Source organism: Sander vitreus, chromosome 3, assembly GCF_031162955.1.
Source record: "Sander vitreus isolate 19-12246 chromosome 3, sanVit1, whole genome shotgun sequence".
NCBI lineage: Eukaryota > Metazoa > Chordata > Actinopteri > Perciformes > Percidae > Sander > Sander vitreus.
This window is the reverse complement of record NC_135857.1, coordinates 25,504,384-25,522,584: the sequence shown is the minus strand read 5'-3', so window position 1 is coordinate 25,522,584 and position 18,201 is coordinate 25,504,384. Positions and strand designations below refer to the sequence as shown.

Genomic DNA, 18,201 nt, shown 5'->3' with positions numbered 1-18,201 from the left:
GCAAAGAATTACTGAATCATGGGAACCAGAGTGATAATGCGCACGTCTTTGTCGCCAAGGCAACCAAAATACGTTTCTGTGGATGAAGTCATTTGTTACGCTGATCGTTACCATGGTTACAACCTAGAGAGGGCGCTGCGGAGGAGCGTTCCACGTAAAATGACGCAGGGCGGGGGCGTGCCCGTGATGCGCGCTGCGCAAGGCTGCTTGTTGTTCCCGCAGAGAGGCGAGAAGATGGCGGCCGTGTCAAGCGGAGGTGCTGCTGGGTCCGCTGCGGCCGGGATTACGCACTCTGCCCGACCGACCCACGCAGGCATGGGCTCCCAGAACCGAGCCCAGCCATCCTCGGGGATCACCCACTCCAGTCGTACCAGCACGGCCGCTGGGTGCATCACCAATCCTGGCCACACTTCGGTCACCAGGCCCCCCCCAGCCCGAGTGGGCCACTACGAAATCGAGCGGACTATCGGCAAGGGGAATTTCGCGGTTGTTAAACTAGCCACACACATCATTACCAAAGCAAAGGTAAGACGAGTGATGTCCGAGCGTTAGAAGTGAACAATGACAACTTGTCATTGTTTTATTTCAAGCCTTTTCAACCATGTACGGCGGGATTACGCTGGGGCCTTCAGGCTCTTAAGGCACAACGGCCAGCCCGCTTTGGTGACACCGCTGCTTGGTGTTGGTAGGGGTCCATTCAAGACGGGGCATCACCTCTAACGTTAACTACTGGATACAAGATATATCTGTTTTCACATATATTAGCTAGTATTGTTTTTGAGGAACGATTTAAAGGCCTGAGGTTAATGTGTGACAAAGCGCAGAGGACGGAGAGAAGGGTATTGACGAAGATGAAAAAGAGGAGACACAGAATGTTCCAACTAGAAGATAGCTTAACGTTAGCTTAATACTAGCTAATTAGCTGTTCGGCTAGATGCAGATATCTTTAAGACATACCAACAACGAGGTTAGAAGTTTGCAGCACCCTGCTGGATAACTTTAAATTAACAACGAACTTCCAAAGTTATTAGGCGTAAGGTTAGGTTGTAGAAGTAACGTATTATAGCTGTTTGTGAAATTCAACGTAAAAGTACCACTCAAAACTGTTTGGCAGATGCAGAGAGCGACTGTAGCTTTTTAATTTAACTTTGCTTTCATCATTTCGCCTTAGAAAGTGTCTTACGTATTTATAATACAATTTTGTCGTAGTGTAACTATACCAGTTTATAAAAACTCTATATCAGCTTTGTGCACCATTTTCTTGGTATTTAGATATCACATTTTATAGCTAGGTGACATTTTATGAAACCTACCGGACAAGAAAACATTGACATGGCAAAATTAGTGGTTTAAAAACTGCCACCACACACTAAGTGTACGTAGATTCTTTTGCATAGAGTGCGCGCCAGTTAGCAGTATACTGGATGATTGACACACTAACTTGCAGACACTATTATTAACAAAATATATTAATGCAAAACATTGTTTTTTGATGAGTCCTGTACTTCAAATCTATAACTCTGATCATGACACATTGTACCCAGTCTTTTAAAAAAAGGCATTAAAAATGTTTTGGGCATTACAAGTGGAAGGGATCGCTCAAATATTCCAAGTAGGGTTTTTCTTTTCTGCTGACCTATTGGATCAGGTGCCTTAATGTTTCATGGCTGTGCCTGTGAGCCATCTGTTGTCACTCCAGTTACACTATGCTGGCTATGTCTTTTTGGCTTGCATGGTAGTGTAAGAACAAAAAGGGCCAAAACAAATAAATCAGAAAACCCTGGCTGCATTTGACAACAGCAGCATCAGTAAGACTTCTGCTAAAAGACACTTGATTTCTAGCCTGTTGGCTTTCAGTCAGGACCGTATGTGCTTTATGGTGACATGAGAAGCGTTCCTCCTGATGATATGACTATTAAGATGAGTGTGCACATCCCTTAAGATAGATGCACAACAAATAGGGCCTACGCTTACAGACAGCTCCTGTGCTATATATATATATATATATATATATATATATATATATATATATATATGTGTATATGTCAGCGTTAATTGCGATGCGACTAATTGTTTTTAATCGCATGCCGGCATTTATTAATTTATTTTACACTTCACTCGGCTTTGCGTCATGCCTAACAGGCTACTATTTTGACCCTTTGCAGCACCTGTTACTTATCATCAAGCTGCCACTTCCTCGTAACACATCCTGCTGCTGCAGGCATGATGGAGAAAGACGGCAGCAATGAAATCCTGAATGGCGCTTTTTATTTTCCAAAACTCCCGGACGGCTCGTAGACAAGTCGAAAGCCATATGCACATTGTGTAAAGCCGAATTAAAATATCACCGAAGCACGTCAAGCTTGAGCTACCACCTATGGAGCTAAGCATGGTAGTACAGTTAACGTGATGCTACCCGCTAGCATGCTACCCACTCAGGCAAAGCAGTATTTTGGAGAGTGCTACTTGCCGACCTGTGGATGAAACCAAATCCCAAAAAATTACTACAGCTCTTGCGAGACGGGTGGCAACTAACTGCAGACCTGTCAGCATCGTAGAGGACTCAGGTCTTAAAGACGTACACACACACACACACACACACACACACACACTATCACTTTACACACACACACATATATATATATATATAAATACTTTTTATTTTTATTTTTTTACCTGAGGAAGAGCCTTTAAGTCTAATGGCACAAATACATGTGTGTCAAGGCAGCTGAGTGTGCAGTTTTACCTATATGCCCTTTTAGGGCTGTACCGAATACCATCTTTTGAGCTTCGCAGCTTCGGTGCTTTTCAACAGCGACTATTCGAAGCCGTGGTGGCAGTGGCGGCCGGGGAAACCAACATTTCCAACCGCACCTGAAGGCAGCTGTATTTCACAGAAAAAGAGAAAGCGAGAGATGAAGCGACTGCTTTGTTGTTGCAGGTGTTTAACGTCAAAATGTACGGGCTTATCTGCTAATGTTAGCTACCGACCGTTACCTTGAAACCATCCAGCATATAGACGGTACCGTAGGGTGATTTAACGTCACTGATTTAGAGTGCGGATTTCATGTTGCGGCTTCTGTCGCTGTTTGTCACTCTGCCTAAGACTGAGTGACAAGTAGTACTCGCGCTGTTGTTCATTTGGTTGCCATGACTTCGCGAGTGATGACATCCTGTCACTGTACCAGTTGCTCACCCTAAGGGGAGAGAGAGAGCGGATGACAGTTTGCTTCAATCGCTTGAGTTCAGTAGAGCACACAGCTCTGCAGAGTCGTGTAATTACGACTTTATGACTTTTCATAAACAGCTGAAGGAGCGATGGTGCGCGGTGTACATAGCCAAAACGCTGTTGATCGTCTGCCCTATTTTGGATACCGTGGCAGCAGAAATTTTACCATGGCGTTGGCGGGCCACCGCGGTAATATCAACATAGAGGAAACACTGAGTCAACTTCAATCTGTTATAAGAGCAAAACAAAGACAGTAGCAACATTATAGTGAGAGATTGAGCCCTGACACATCAAGGACACTGCCGCTCGTTGGTCCAATTTGGGCCGACGGTGAGCAACCGCCGGCTTTCGTCTTACTTTTTTGGCGGCGTCAGCTGAACAGCTTGAAAACGTGAGGAAAGCAAACAATCAACTGTGAGAGCGCACACAGAAGGCTCTTCTCATTTTTCATCTCCTCTCATCAATCCAATACACACAGAGCTGTCAAAACTGGCCAAAAATGATGTTTGAATGTTCCCTCGAAAAAATACATGGGTTCGAACGATTGGAATATCTATTTTTGCAAATTATGTCCGTAAGATGGCAAATGTACAACGAGATGCATAACTACTTGTGTAGGTGTATTTATTTTAACATAAACATGTCTTTTTAAAAGATCAACATATACCGACACATTACAAAATAAACTAACATTAATAAACTAATGTTCTGCTAGTTACATTAGACCTCTCTCTGAACCGTGGTTGGTGCTAGACGAACCACGCTAACTAGCCGACTGGCCTCTAAATTAGTAAAATGTAACAACTTAATGTTTCGTTCGCTCCCCCTTGTCACATCGTAGGAAAGCACATTGCAATCGCCAGAGTGTCAGGCTCATTTTCTGTGTGGCATGAAGCCCTGTTGGGTGGGTGGAAGTAGCAAGCTAACGTTGGCTAACTAGCTGTTTAGTTGTGGGTATCATAGCAACGTTTGTATCCGGTTTCTCTTTTTGAATGCTGCCTGCTGGCATGGAGTTATTTCCTCTCAAGTAGGCGCAGAACGTACGTGGTAGTTGGCCGTTGGCTTTAGTCTTTGCGGTGGGTTCAAGTTAGGGCTGGGCAGTATATCGATATTATATCGATATCGTGATATGAGACTAGATATAGTCTTAGATTTTGGATATTGTAATATCCTGATATGACATAAGTGTTGTCTTTTACTGGTTTTAAAGGCTGCATTACAGTAAAGTGATGTACTTTTCTGAACTTACCAGACTGTTCTAGCTGTTCTATTATTTGCCTTTTCCCCACTTAGACATTATGTCCACATTACTGATGATTTTTTATCAAAAATCTAAGTGTGAAGATATTTTGTTAAAGCACCAGTTGTCAACCCTAGAATATTGCCACAATATTGATATCGAGGTATTTGGTCAAAAATATTGTGATATCTGATTTTCTCCCTATCGCCCAGCCCTAGTTCAAGTGCAAATGTTTGGCCAAGACGAAGGCGACGTGAGGCGACGCCATAGTCGGCTTTTGTCGCCACTAGTTCTAGGCCATCTGCTTGGTGTGTCAAGGCCTTTAGCCTGTTAATGCTTGCCTGGATGTCAAAATGACAGTGGACCACGGACTGACCGAATGAAAGAAAGGGTTTGTTGTCTGTTGATGGTGGTCACAGACAGACTAGTCATGATTTTCACCAACCAGCACAGGGGTGTCAGCACCCCCAGTTGCTCATGATATCAGAAGAATAGGAGTGTAGTTTTACATGTCTGTGAATATCATGAATATGGATATGATTATGAAATGAATTTCCGATGAAATGTGCTTTGGTGCTTTGTTTTATGGCCTAGGTTTAATAACAATCCAATGAGAAATGCTGACCAGTCAAAAATAGTCTAACAACTCTCTCAGTTGTTAGATGGAGCTGGATGATATCCTGCAGTGCAGTCACACAGAAACAGACCTGGTTATTTATACTCGGTAGCTTAGAAGGGAAAGGGATGGTCCCTTTCTATGCCGCATTTGCTCTCTGTTGTTTTGTTAAACCTAAAACATTCAACAGGCAATTTGTTTAAACTTTGTTTCCCCGATACACACTGCCATTTCTATCATGTATTTTGTAAATTTTTGTAGAATGGAGGCTGTTGGTCTATAATGCTTGCTAACACAGAGGCAGTCACACACAAACCTTTGATGGCAGATAGCTAGTGTGCTGCACCTGGATGTTGTAAAAGTGAAAGTTCATTTTGTCTAAACAAAGGCCAGCTAGTGAAGTGGAAGTCAAAACAAGAGTTTTGATACACTCACACACAGGCTATGCTAGAGGCAGTTGGGCCACACTTTGCTGCTCTCTTGACACATTTCATTGTGCACTCTCTCCATGAACTTTATTGCTGGTCATGACCTTTCAACGAGGACAGACATTCTCTATAAGCTCTGGGTTACACTAAATGAACTATAAACTAGGGCTGTTGGAACGAATTCCGAAAGTCAAATATAATTTGAATAGTAAAAAAATCAATACCATTCGAATGCTGAAATTACTATTTGAATGTGATTTATATATATATATATATATATATATGAGAAATTTGGAATTGGTGCATCCCTAGTAAAATGTCCTTTTGAAAAACATACTTAAATTTGATGAACTATGTTGAAATGTGACGTAGGACCTCTACAGAGCCTAATAAAGAAATGTTAAGTGTATACACACATGGATTCGTGGGTATCACACAAAAATAGCCAAGTTCTTGAAATAATTATTTTCCTGTTGACCAAAGTTATGGATCTGATCGCCTCATACCACAATTTAAAAGGCTATTGATCAGGCCTTTAGTCGCCTCTTGTTCTTTAATGTACTATACTGAGATGCTATTTCACATCTTGGCCACATTCCATAACAGATGGCATATTTGCACATCCTTTGTAGGCCACTATCAGCCATTGAATGTAAACATTTTGTCTATGTACAATTAATTGATCAAGTCAATGAAATGCTTAATCAATATTCTGGCTCTGAAAACTTAAGAAACCGCTACTAGTCAGGTATAATATAACCTATTTGGTCTTGGATGGCCTTTAGGTAAGTGGTCAGTGCTCAAAAGACACACACACAGACAAACACTGGCGCACCCACCAGCCACTACCTTCTGTTTACTGATAGCTAGCGTTTAACTCAGGCTAATTAATTAGCTAGTAAGTGGCGATTTGTGGCAGCCAGCCTTCCAAAAGAAAGCACAATGAAATTAAATGTTAACCCATCATTAACCGTTGACCGACAAGCAGGATACAGAGTCTCAGTTCACCCGTCTGGGAGGCTCTGACACACTTCCGTGTCTGCGGGCAGCTGTAGGCTGTTGATGTTTTGTGCAGTGTCGGACACACGCAGCCACTTTCCTGAAACCGGTTGCGGGACTGACAAGTCCACAGCGGCCCGTGGTGTGTATGTCCCAGCCTGTCTCCAGCGCCTCCATCTGCAGGTTATCAGCTGTGTGTCTGCCTGGTATACTCACGGACGGCTGATTTAACTCGCCGGTCCTCATCAATATAGTTTCACATGTCACGTAGCTCTCCACAAGCAGAAAAAAGGGGAGCTTATAACGCAACTTGCTGGTTCAAAGTTAGGACTAACAAGTTAATTAGCAGTTAAGAAATAGATTGTATAGCCTATTTACATTTTTTGTCATGCAAAAGACTTTTTTTTTTTTTATTACTTTTATACAAAAAAATTTAACGCAGAGTCCGCCGTCGAATCACAAAAAAATGAAATTATCGTTCATTTATCATTATCGAGGTAAAATGTGCAATTAATCGTATTTCAGGTCATATCGTGCAGCCCTACCTGTATTCTAGCAATGTATCATATTTGAGTGGATATTTTAACACAACCATGTTGGCATGTTTGATAAGCCACTGAAAGTGCACAACTGCCAATGTCTGTTTCTAATATGTGCATACTTGTGTGTAATAGCTTTACTAAGGAGGTATAGTCAGGGCTCTTGTTTGACCCGTTTAAGGATCAAGTAAAGAAACACTTTGGAAAGCCCTCTGTCTTGTTGTGCCCACAGCAAGGTGTGTGAGATTGGTAGGAGATGGCACTGTGCAGCATGTCCTGACTTGTCTGTCTGTTGGGAAGCAGGCATCTTCTTTCCTCCTCTTGCTGTCTTCTCCCCTTTCCTCTTGAGTGTTTTTAGGCAAGAGGATGAGCAGGGGGAAGGCAGGAAGCAAGCGTTGGGTAACAGGCCTAATGTACTGTGTAACAATTTCACTCACTCCCTCAGACACAAACACACACACACACACACTCACAGCTCTCTAACATACACCATCCCCTCTCTGTTTCAGAGAGGTTGATTTGGGTGAATAATATGACAAATGCTGTGTTTCTGCTTGACTTATGTTTCTGCCCTTTAATCATTCTGCTGCATTCTTAGAGGCTGTTCTGACCTGGTTTTAACATCTGTCCTGAGTGATCAGATCACAAGTGGACGGCTCTAAGTGCGTGTGTTTTCACCTGTCTGTAGAATGTGTCTCCAAATGCGTCCTGAGTGACCACTTATGAGCAGATCTAACTTCCCCGCTCTATATGCAAATAAACATGTACATCATTTCAGTTTGCATGTAGGCAGTTTGTGTGTGAACATGTCTTTAAATGTCAGTTGTTACTCTCAGATGAATTATACATTAGAAACATGCAATGACTTGAAAAAGCGCTATCCAGTCTGTCTGTGTGCCCACAAGGATGTCTATGACGGGCTGTGGGTCCTCTGCAGGAGAGAAGGTTCAGCCCTCGGTACGTTTGTAGCTTCTAACTGAATCTCTGTGGGCTGAAATTTAGTTTCCATATTATATCTGCTTTATTTTATGTTTCACGTTCGCTTGTAGGAGTTGTGTTATGTTACTGCCGCTTCAAAATAACGGGGGCACTTTAATTGTGTTTTGGTTTATCTTCGGTGGTTTCTGTTAGGGCTGCACGATATTCTGTTTCATTGTCTACATCGCGATGTGCACATGTGCGATAGTCGCATCGCAGGACGTTGTGATGTTGACGCTACAACTTCTTTGCTGCTTGATAAAAAAGTAAACTTTTACCGTTCTCCTTTTCCATGATTGTTACCGGCCGACCCTTCCCCTTTAAGACAGGCGGTCATGTGACGTAACGTTAGTCCGACGGGGGAGGTGGGGTTGTTATGGGAAGTGAGGCTCTCCGTGTGTAGAAAAGTACTGTAAGCGGCAGCTGCCGCTGACACAGTGATGCACATGCTTTTCCATGGGTAGTGAAGCTACAGTAGTCAGTGTTTTATGTTCGCTGCAAAGACAAACTAAATCACCTGATTAATGCAACGTAATCACGACACACCATTTTTTCACCGTAGAAAGCTGCTACCAGCCAGGTTAAAGCTAACATAGTTAGCCTAAAGAAACAAGACGTCTATCCCAACTAACGTTATGGTTCGGAGCTGCAATGCTGGAAACGTAACACTAATCTACAACAGCAGTCTGTTTCTGATATAACGTCATTTACACTGATTTAAGTGCTCTTGGATACACAGTCTGTTGCAAGAGTGTGACATGCAGGCTCTGCGTGCACAGCAAACCACCAATCATGACCAATTTTAATCAGTTTATCAAACAACCAAAGCAGGCCCCGCTAGTCGACCACAACCTGACATTTAGAGGAAGCAACATGCATTATTAATATTCACTTTAGCCTGGATTGATATTATATGAATACAATGGTGTCATGTCAGTCAACCAGTGTATTTCTTCCTAATTTCCCTCTCCAAAATCACTTCAGAAGAGTAATCACAGCGCTTACTTGCTTTGGTTTTTGTAAAGCATTAAAGTTCAACAAAGACTGGTTCACATAAGAACATTTCCTTTTTTATTTTCTATGTAGATGCACTCCCCTACAAAATCACCCCAGTAGTTGAGAATGATTTAGTATTTCTAAATAGGGCTATTTATGTCCCCTTGTAAAAATTTGTCTTTTTTTCATATCGCAATATATATCGCAGGGGGGGGAAAAATATCGCAATGTAAGTTTTTTCCAATAACGTGCAGGCCTAGTTTCTGTGACATGAGAAATACTTTAAACGATTGCGTAGTTCCACTCACAGTTGAGTAGGCAGTCCTTAATGTGGCCCAGGACACATTCCCATTCTCACTGCTATTAGAATGTGGACATGTGCGGCTCAAACTACCTCCAAATGTGGTTTTTAAGATCTCAACGCATGCTCGATTGGATGAAATCCTCTATTAAGGTATATGTAACTTTATGTCCCGATAACAATCTGTATTGTGATATAGCATGTTCTGGAAAATCAATTGAAATTGTTAATTGATTAAATAACCAGACATGTTTGTTTAGGTAGGTAGTCCTTTTTAAATCCAAAAATCTTAATTTCCAAAGATATTAAGAGGGACAGCTAAAATGTTAATGAATGGAATGACATAATGTCTGATAGTAGACACATGTATATTGTCTCATGCTACATATACGTAGTTATATCACCAACCCTACTGTGGACCAGGGAGGCAAATTCTAATTCAAATTACTATTTTCATTAATTGATTAATGCTTGATTAAAGGTAATTCTTTTTGTCAAATAAGTCGATGACATATTACAAAGTAGTGAAAAAATTACAATTTTCTACAGCCCGAAGTGGTGTCTTCAAATATGTCTTGATTTTAATTTCAATTCGAAACCTCAAATATATTTCATTTACTATATACCTGACAAAGAAAAGCAGCAAATCTTCACATTTGAGGGCAAGAACCAAGAATATTTGGCATTTTTGCATTAAAAATAACCATTGATTATCAAAATATTTGCCCATTAATATCCTTTGAACCAACCAGTCAATTAATTGACTAATCGTTGCAGCTCAACTGTGTCATGCAGTGACTGCAGTTTGGGGTTTTTATAATTCCAATTCCTGCTTCTACCCCCTAATTGACATCGAGAAATATAGTTTTTTCTTAAATATTGTTCTTGCTCTAGCTCTACAGTACCATATTGAGTGTGTTAGGTTGCTTTGCTAATAAATTGTAATCGAGTTCTGGTTGTCGTGATGGCACTAATGCAAGTAGTTGCCAAATACAGGTTATGTTCAGGTCTTTATATCCCTCCGAATTTACTCGCCATAAAGTGTGGGCTTTGCTTTGCAAGCAGAAAAACCCCCTGCAAAGGTAGGGATGGGTACCGTTTGAATTTTTACAATTCCGATGCCAAACCGGTAATTTTAAAACGATTCGGATCCCTAAACCGATTCTTGAAAAACTGAAAAATGACATCAAAGAAAGGCTCTTTTATGGAGTTTTATTTATTTAAAATGATTTAAATGTAACAATATATTAACGTTTTAAAGTACTTAAATATATAATAAGTAAACCTAAGTCACCTAACTCATAACTACAATAATTTAACAAATAACAGTTACACTATTAACAAGTAACAACAAAATAAATGTTGAGTTGGTATGCCAACCAGCTTGAAACTTTAGCAGTTCTTCTGCAAAAAAATGACCATATTTGCCTTCTCTGGCAAGACACTACACCTCTCCTGACTTATGGCATGTCCTGCACAGGAGAAAACTCTCTCAGATGGTGTCCAAGAGGCCTGTACACACAGGTAGGAGTTTGAAAGGGCAGACAATTTGGGGAGGCTGTCCCGCCTCCCCCACCACCAGGCTACAGGGTCTTGTCCTGAACGATAGACTAGCAGAGCAAGTGTAATACGTTTACTAGCGATCATGTGCAGTGAATGGTTAATATGCCTTTACGTCCGTTTTGGTGAGCCCAGAGGGAAAATATGGCGTTTTAAAAGTAGCCTACATTTACGATAGCTAGCTAACAGTAGACTACAGAGAGAGTGTGATATTTTTATGCTTTTTTTGCGCTTCACACCGCGAGCGGGCACGAGCGCTACTCGGCAGAAAAGGGAGAAAGAAAAAAGAGTCTGCCACTGTCCGGAGCGACAGAGGGAAAATATTTCAGTCAGAACCGAAATTTGCGTTCTAATCCGGTCCGAGTACTACCGTTTGCGTAGGAACCGGATCCATAGTGGAACCGGGTTTCGGTACCCAACCCTATGCAAAGGGCAGAGTAATGTATGATGTCCAGTTTTTCTGCACTGTAGGGTCAATCTTGTGCTTTCAGCCTGACACACAAACTCTCACACAAGTGCACAACACAAAACATCTGTGTGTGTGTGTGTGTGTGTGTGTGTGTGTGTGTGTGTGTGTGTGGCACATGCCACATTTTAAGCTTCATATCAAGCAGCTTCTAGTTATCTATTGTAAAGACTAGTTTTACAGATAGCCATTATGCCATAGCTGTTTTTACATATGAACTCCGGATAATGTCTGAGGAATCAGGCCCCAACATAATCCGGAGTTTACTTCTCGCACATGTAGCACACGACAGGAGATTGTCCATGGTGCGTGCATTGTGTGTTTTTAACCCAACTCCATGCTGAGTAGGTTAAGCCTGAGCATTACACCTTCTGTGGGTGTTGTAATCTGTGTCACCTGTTGAAGGTTAACCTCATGCATAGTATCACCACATGGCTGTGTGAGAGACAGATGAGCATGCAAGATGCACTTGCCTCAGCTTCCCTCTGTAGACGTTACACCATAGACCTAATTCTCTGTTTAGGATTAGCCTCATTAGGTGAGTCATGGAGGGATGTTTTCAAAGTTAATATCAGAGAAACCTAAAGAATGCCGTGAAGGCTAGTGAATCATCATCATCATATATACAATCTTTTTTAACTTTTAATACTGTATAATATTACACCTTACAGCATTTCTGTTAACAATTTAGTCCTGTATAATAAAGAAATGACAATGCATGCAATTCTGTGATACATTTTTTCATCGTCTTAATAATCTGTCAATTTCTGATATTTTGATTGTTTAGTCTACATCAAGTTGTCGGTTTATTAGGTACACGTAGGTAAAACTAGTGAAGTCTAATACAACAGCCAGTGTTGGAAGAAGTATTCAGATCTTTTACGTAAAGTGCTCATTATGCTCATTTCAGGTTCATAATTGTATTTAGAGGTTGTACCGGAATAGGTTAATGTGGTTTTATTTTCAAGAAACATCATATTTTTGTTGTACTGCACACTGCTGCAGCTCCTCTTTTCACCCTGTGTGTTGAGCTCTCTGTTTTAGCTACAGAGTGAGACATCTCACTTCTGTTCCATCTTTGTTGGGAGTCGCACATGCCCAGTAGCTAGGTAAGCACTGCTAGCTAGTCAGTTGCAGAGGATGAGGGCGTGCCACGCTAGCAGCTAGGTGAGCATTATAACGTTTGTTACAAAGTGATGAGTGTTTGTCACGGAAGTAATGACTGAGCTGTTTGGAGCAGTTTGTGAACAGTGTTTTCTGTTGGAGATGGTAAGTCCCTTTGGGGTGGACTTTGGGCTTTTTCACTTTGTAAACCTATAACATGCACAAAAAGATAAACACAACACACAATAAAGGAAAGGGAAAAAGTCAAAAAGCATAATATGAGCACTTTAAGTAAAAGTACTAATACCACACTGTAAAAAAAAAAAAAAATACTCTGTTATACTCTGCTAAGTAAAAGTCTTGCAGTAAAAAATGTTACTTAAGCAAAAGTATGTTATTATTATCAGGAAATTATAATTGAAGCATATAAATGCTCACATTTTAGAAACTGGAAATGATCAAAACAGTTCTGTGTTTAACGTCTAATCATTTATTTTTATCATTTGTAATGTATGCCTATATATTTTTGTTATTTATTGTGTTTTGTGTGCAAAAATCTTAATTTGTAAATAGGGTTGTGCCGATGGACAATATCATCGTCCATCGTGATTGGCTGACCGACATCACGATGGAAAGCCACCATTGTGATGCCACACCCCCCACCCTGTCAGACACACACTGATCCTAGTCTCTTCACCTAAATACATTGTTCGTCTGCTATTTTATCACTAAATTCACTTCTGAGACTTTTTTTATGCGAGAAATCAACTATGTAGAGCTCTAATATGGGCCGTTTTACGAAAATGTATGGCTAATTGCAAATTTGGTCCGACTGTCGGATTTCACAAGCTCCGCCGGGGCCGGTGGCTTGCCGGTCGGCCTGTCCACCTTCACAGACCCGCTGTGAGCTGGCTGGAGCTCTATCAGGAGACTCGCGGACAAGACGCCTTTAGTTCCCCGATCTTTTGTTTAAATAACACAACACACACATCCATTATAAGATTAACTGGAACCTGTGGTTTTTCGAAGTTACAATGCTCCACATGTGATTGCGAGGCGTAACGTAACAAGCTCGCTGACCGGGCTATCACTCACACACACGGTCCGTAGAGGAGAGTGGGAGCAGCGTCTGACAGGGCAGAGAGATACCCATCTCCCTTTGACAGTCTTGTAAATAAATTATAATATGTATATTAGAGCTGTCAGTCTTCCTCTATCATAGGTGCCGATTTATGTTTTCCTCCGTGGGTGCTCGCAGGTGCACGCCCTTTTGAGCGCAAGTTGACAGTGCTGGCCAGAGATTTACAGAAAGGTACACTGTCACACTTCCCCAATTTGAGAGAGTTCAAAGAAGCTCGCACGATAAATTCGGAGTATTTACATTCTGCAATCATCGCAATGCAAACATCGTTTGGGAAACGATTCTGTGAGTTCAGAGAGGAAAAACCCACATTATCCTTCCCTGTCACTCCCCTAAGCCTCGATCCATCCCTGCTGAATACGACTGCATTGGCAGGTGTGAGTCAACCTGATCTTGAGATGGAACTGGCAGACATAGCCGACAAAGACACATGGGTGTCCAAGTTTAAACGCTTGACAGCAGACCTTGAAGATGTTGCCCGTCAGAAGGCCGTTCTTGCTCAGAATCACAAATGGTGTGATATTGAAAACCTCCCCAAACTGGACAAACTGGTGTTCGAAACTTGGAATGCTATCCCCGACATTTATGGGAACATGGAAAAAGTATGCACTTGGAGTCCTGTCGATCTTTGGATCCACATATGTATGTGAGCAGTTGTTCTCCAACATGAACTTTATTAAAAGCAAACATCGCACACGCCTCACCGATGACAGCTTACGATCCTGCGTAAAGATGAAGGTGTCGGCATACAGCCCTGATGTGCAGACGCTGTGCGCTGAGGTTCGGGAGCAGAAATCACATTAACAAAGTATGATAAATATTTTAATTGCCAATTATTTTGCATAAATTCATATTTTTTCATTGTTCAGTGAAATAGTCCTTTTATTATTCAGGTTGACAGCTGACTGCACGCGCCAGTAAAAGAATGACAGCACACAGAGAGAGGACGGCATTTTTGGTTTGCTGCCAGTGGATAATTTAAGTTCGGCGTTTTTTTCATAAATAACTAAATAGACATTGAGTAGTTTACTTGAAAGTAACCTTCAACCTAACGTCTTTTTTTCGGAGTTCAAAATGTTTTTGTTGCATGCAGAAATGTAATTTCATTTTCTCTGCAGTAGTTCATTGATCTCATAAATGCAACACATTATAGTTTGTTTATGCATAGCATAAAGGCAAAAAAACTGTTATATGCAGTGTTATTTCATTTTAAATGTCAAAAGGGTTTTGTGGCTCCCAGTAATTCTTAACTGTGGGAAACGGGTACAAATGGCTCTGAGTGGTAAAGGTTGCCGACCCCTGCTCTAGGCTATATGGTAGGTGCGTTGTTCTTGTACACTTGCGTTAAAGCTGGCAATCACCTGGAACGTTGTGATACACTGTAATAATCCATCTAATGAAAAATTTAATTGTGCCATTTAGAGCTATATTTTCCAAAATTCACGTGAACTACTCTTCGCGTTGGCAAAAATTAGATCCACGGCACTCATTTCAAACACAAAATCCATCCGCATGTGTTGTTCACTGCCCAGCCTGTTAACCGGTACTGACAATGTTCTCTTCAATTCACCAGTCTCTCCTATGCTCCATGGTCAGTGTGCCCCTGTATTTCAGCCGCACTCGGTGAAACATGTACGTGTACTGTAGATGTCGACATTGACAAGTGTGGAAGTGAGTGTGTATGATCCAGATGTCCTGTTGTTACCCTTCAAAAGATGCAGAGCGGAGCGATTACGTCAACAAAACTGGATGACTGCCAATGCCAAGAATAGATTCCTAGAGCTTGAAAAACCATATAGTTACACATTCCAAACAGACGCATATATATCCACATACATGGCAAGAATTGTTTAAATATTACTTAATTACTTCCGCCAAGTTTTCGGTCTGGTTTGTCTGTTTGTAGGTTATTTGTCTGTCAGCAGGATTACTACTGGCTCGATTAGTATGGGCCAAGGAAGAACCCATTGCAATCTGGAGCGGACCCGAATCACAGGGCGGATACACCATTTTTTTTTTTTTACTTTTGTTAACATTGCGGGGCATTTGTGCTGCTTTTATGTGATGTTGAATTAATCGTAAAAATCAGTTCCAAACTTGGGAAATTCACACTGCATTAATTAAAAATAAAAATTAATTATGAGCAAGGGCAAGCCTTGGCAGAGGTATGCGCTCTCTGAGTGCCCTTCTAGTTTATCTCTGTTTTTGCTAACAATGTTCAGTGTCTTAATATCTTTTTTTTATTTTTTATTTTTTTACGATTTCAGCAGCGCTATGCCGATACAAAAAATACAAGGGTAATTGTATTAGGTGGGCTAAAACCTTCTTAAGGCTGGGTGACACTCCACTATTTTAATAATAAAGAAACCTTCAGGATGCATCGCTATATTTTTAAATTAAGAGCTCATCCACGAAAATTGCATAATTGAATAATCAAATTATCTTTGGTAAACACAGTCTTTTGTAAATTAGTACATGTAGGGAAGACTACCGATACACGTTTTCTGCAATTGTACAATGCCCTTAAAGGGAAGCTACACAAAGACACACACTGATCTGGATTATTGCCACTGTTAGATGTGATTCTGTGCTCTCCCAGGAGCCCCCTCTTCGCTCTCCCTCACTCCCTTTTCCTGTCTGCAACAGGAAGTTACCCATGTCGGGCTTCAGATGGCCTTCTTCGTGTCTGTTATCAGGAAAGGGAGCACTCAGGATGGTACTCAACAGAATTTAACAGATGAGGCGCTATTTGTGTGTGTGTGTGTGGTTGTTAATACTGGACACATGCTTTTCATTTTTTCCACACATACTTACTGTACTGTACTCGCTCATCTATTTTTGGATGAAGATGTGTTTTGGAGTAGCTCCATTATCTTTGCTTGATAGTCATTAAAGGTGTCTACCCATTCCTAAGTGGCAGAGCAAAGCTCCTGTCACACACCATCACCGTCCACACTGCCGGAGCCATTGTAGAGGTCTCAGCATGTTATGCAAGCGCTCGCAGTCGAAGGTCATGGCTCATGTCAGGTTACTCAAACAAGCTGTAATCTAGACAAAGCACTGTGTTTGTTTGACGACGCTCAGTTCGCCATTCATCTTCTTAAGAAATGCCAGTATCTCATCGTAGTATCTTGTTTTGTTTTTTTTAACTCAGTTGGTGGCAGATAATTATTTGTTTATTACTTGTCTTGCATGTTTGTTTAGGGTTGGGTATCATTTGGGTTTTTTCCGATACCGGTGCTAAAACAATACTTTTAAAACGGTGCCAGTGCCTGAATCAATACTTTTAAAAAGATAAAAAAAAAAAAAAAGAAAAGTATATATTTCAAAAAGAAAAAAGGAGCACAAAACGACAGTCGGCAACATTTAAGAGCGGCTTGTTTATTGCTAAGGCCATATGGTCAAAATTAAATGATTTATTAAAAATGTAATAACAATAACTTATAACATTAACTTATTTCACCAGTAAATTGCTGGTAAATGACAAAAACAGCCACTAGGTGGAAAAAGGGTATTTTACAATAACTTTGAATGCACCACGCGGCTGGTGAGGCAAGTTTCAAATGAATTGTCTGTGTTGTTTTTCCAAAAACGGCAGTTGCGGACTGTTACGTCTCGGTGTTGGAATCCTCTACAGTGAAATACAGTCACACCATTTAACGTTAGCTGTCCGCATTTTAACCGTGTTTAATCCAGCTGCTAGCTAGCAGTAGGCTAATGTTACCTGCTGCCAAATGTATTATGTTAACTAGCGCCACATGCAGTGATGCTTCTGTTGCCTCTAACATCTATCAGAGGGCTGCGCTGGCATTTCAGTAGCACTGAAATGAGGCACCGAGATCCGCGTTACTATTCAGTCCGGTAGATACCGGTTTTTAAGGCACCGGTGCCGTACAAGCACCGGGTTTTGGTACCCAACCGTATGTTGGTTAATGGCTAAGCAGTGCCAGGTCATGTTAAATTGAGTCCGTCTGACTCACGCCAACCCCTTAGCTTATTTGTTGGTTATATTCTTGGCACTTTGCTCTTCAATGATTATTGTGTTATCATTGCAGTATTGCAAGGGCCCTGGGACCGTACCCTGGAATTGTAACCTGTAATTCAAGTGTCAGTTTAATACCATAAATGTGAAGATATTGTCTGTGCTTTGAACACTCAAGAGCTGCTAAACAAACTTCATGATTTAACATAAATTATTCCTTGTTTTGTCTCCTCACTCTCTTTCACTCTCCTCTCTGTTTGTCTCTTTCTGTCTTCCATATTTCCTCCTTCCTCACTGTTTCCCTCGTAATCTCGCCCTCATCACCACTTCACCCTCTGTCCCTCTCCTCATTCATCCTTATCTCTTCCTCCATCCCTTTCTTTTCTCTGTCTTCAGGTGGCTATAAAAATAGTGGATAAAACCCAGCTGGACGATGAAAACCTGAAAAAGATCTTCAGAGAGGTGCAAATCATGAAGTTGCTGAAGCACCCCCACATAATCCGCCTCTACCAGGTACACATTGACACTCACCTACAGAGCCGATAACACACCTTGCTCACATCTTACACCTGCGACCCATGGCCCAATAGGAAAAGGAAAAACAGAATTTGTTGGATTAGCA

The 18,201-nt window shown here is 41.2% G+C and overlaps 1 protein-coding gene across 3 annotated transcripts in view; it reads left to right on the top strand.

The window, feature by feature from the left end:
* Positions 1–198: 198 nt before the first annotated feature.
* sik3 (SIK family kinase 3) overlaps positions 199–18,201 on the top strand; it is a 42,202-nt gene continuing 24,199 nt past the window's right edge. For 2 of the 3 annotated variants that reach the window (XM_078246668.1, XM_078246667.1), the window contains exons 1-2: positions 199–525; positions 17,976–18,092. In XM_078246668.1, the coding sequence (XP_078102794.1) occupies positions 235–525; positions 17,976–18,092 (408 nt within the window). In that variant the 5' untranslated portion in view covers positions 199–234. The remainder of the gene's footprint in view (positions 526–17,975; positions 18,093–18,201) is intronic. The other variant, XM_078246664.1, reaches the window with a different exon arrangement.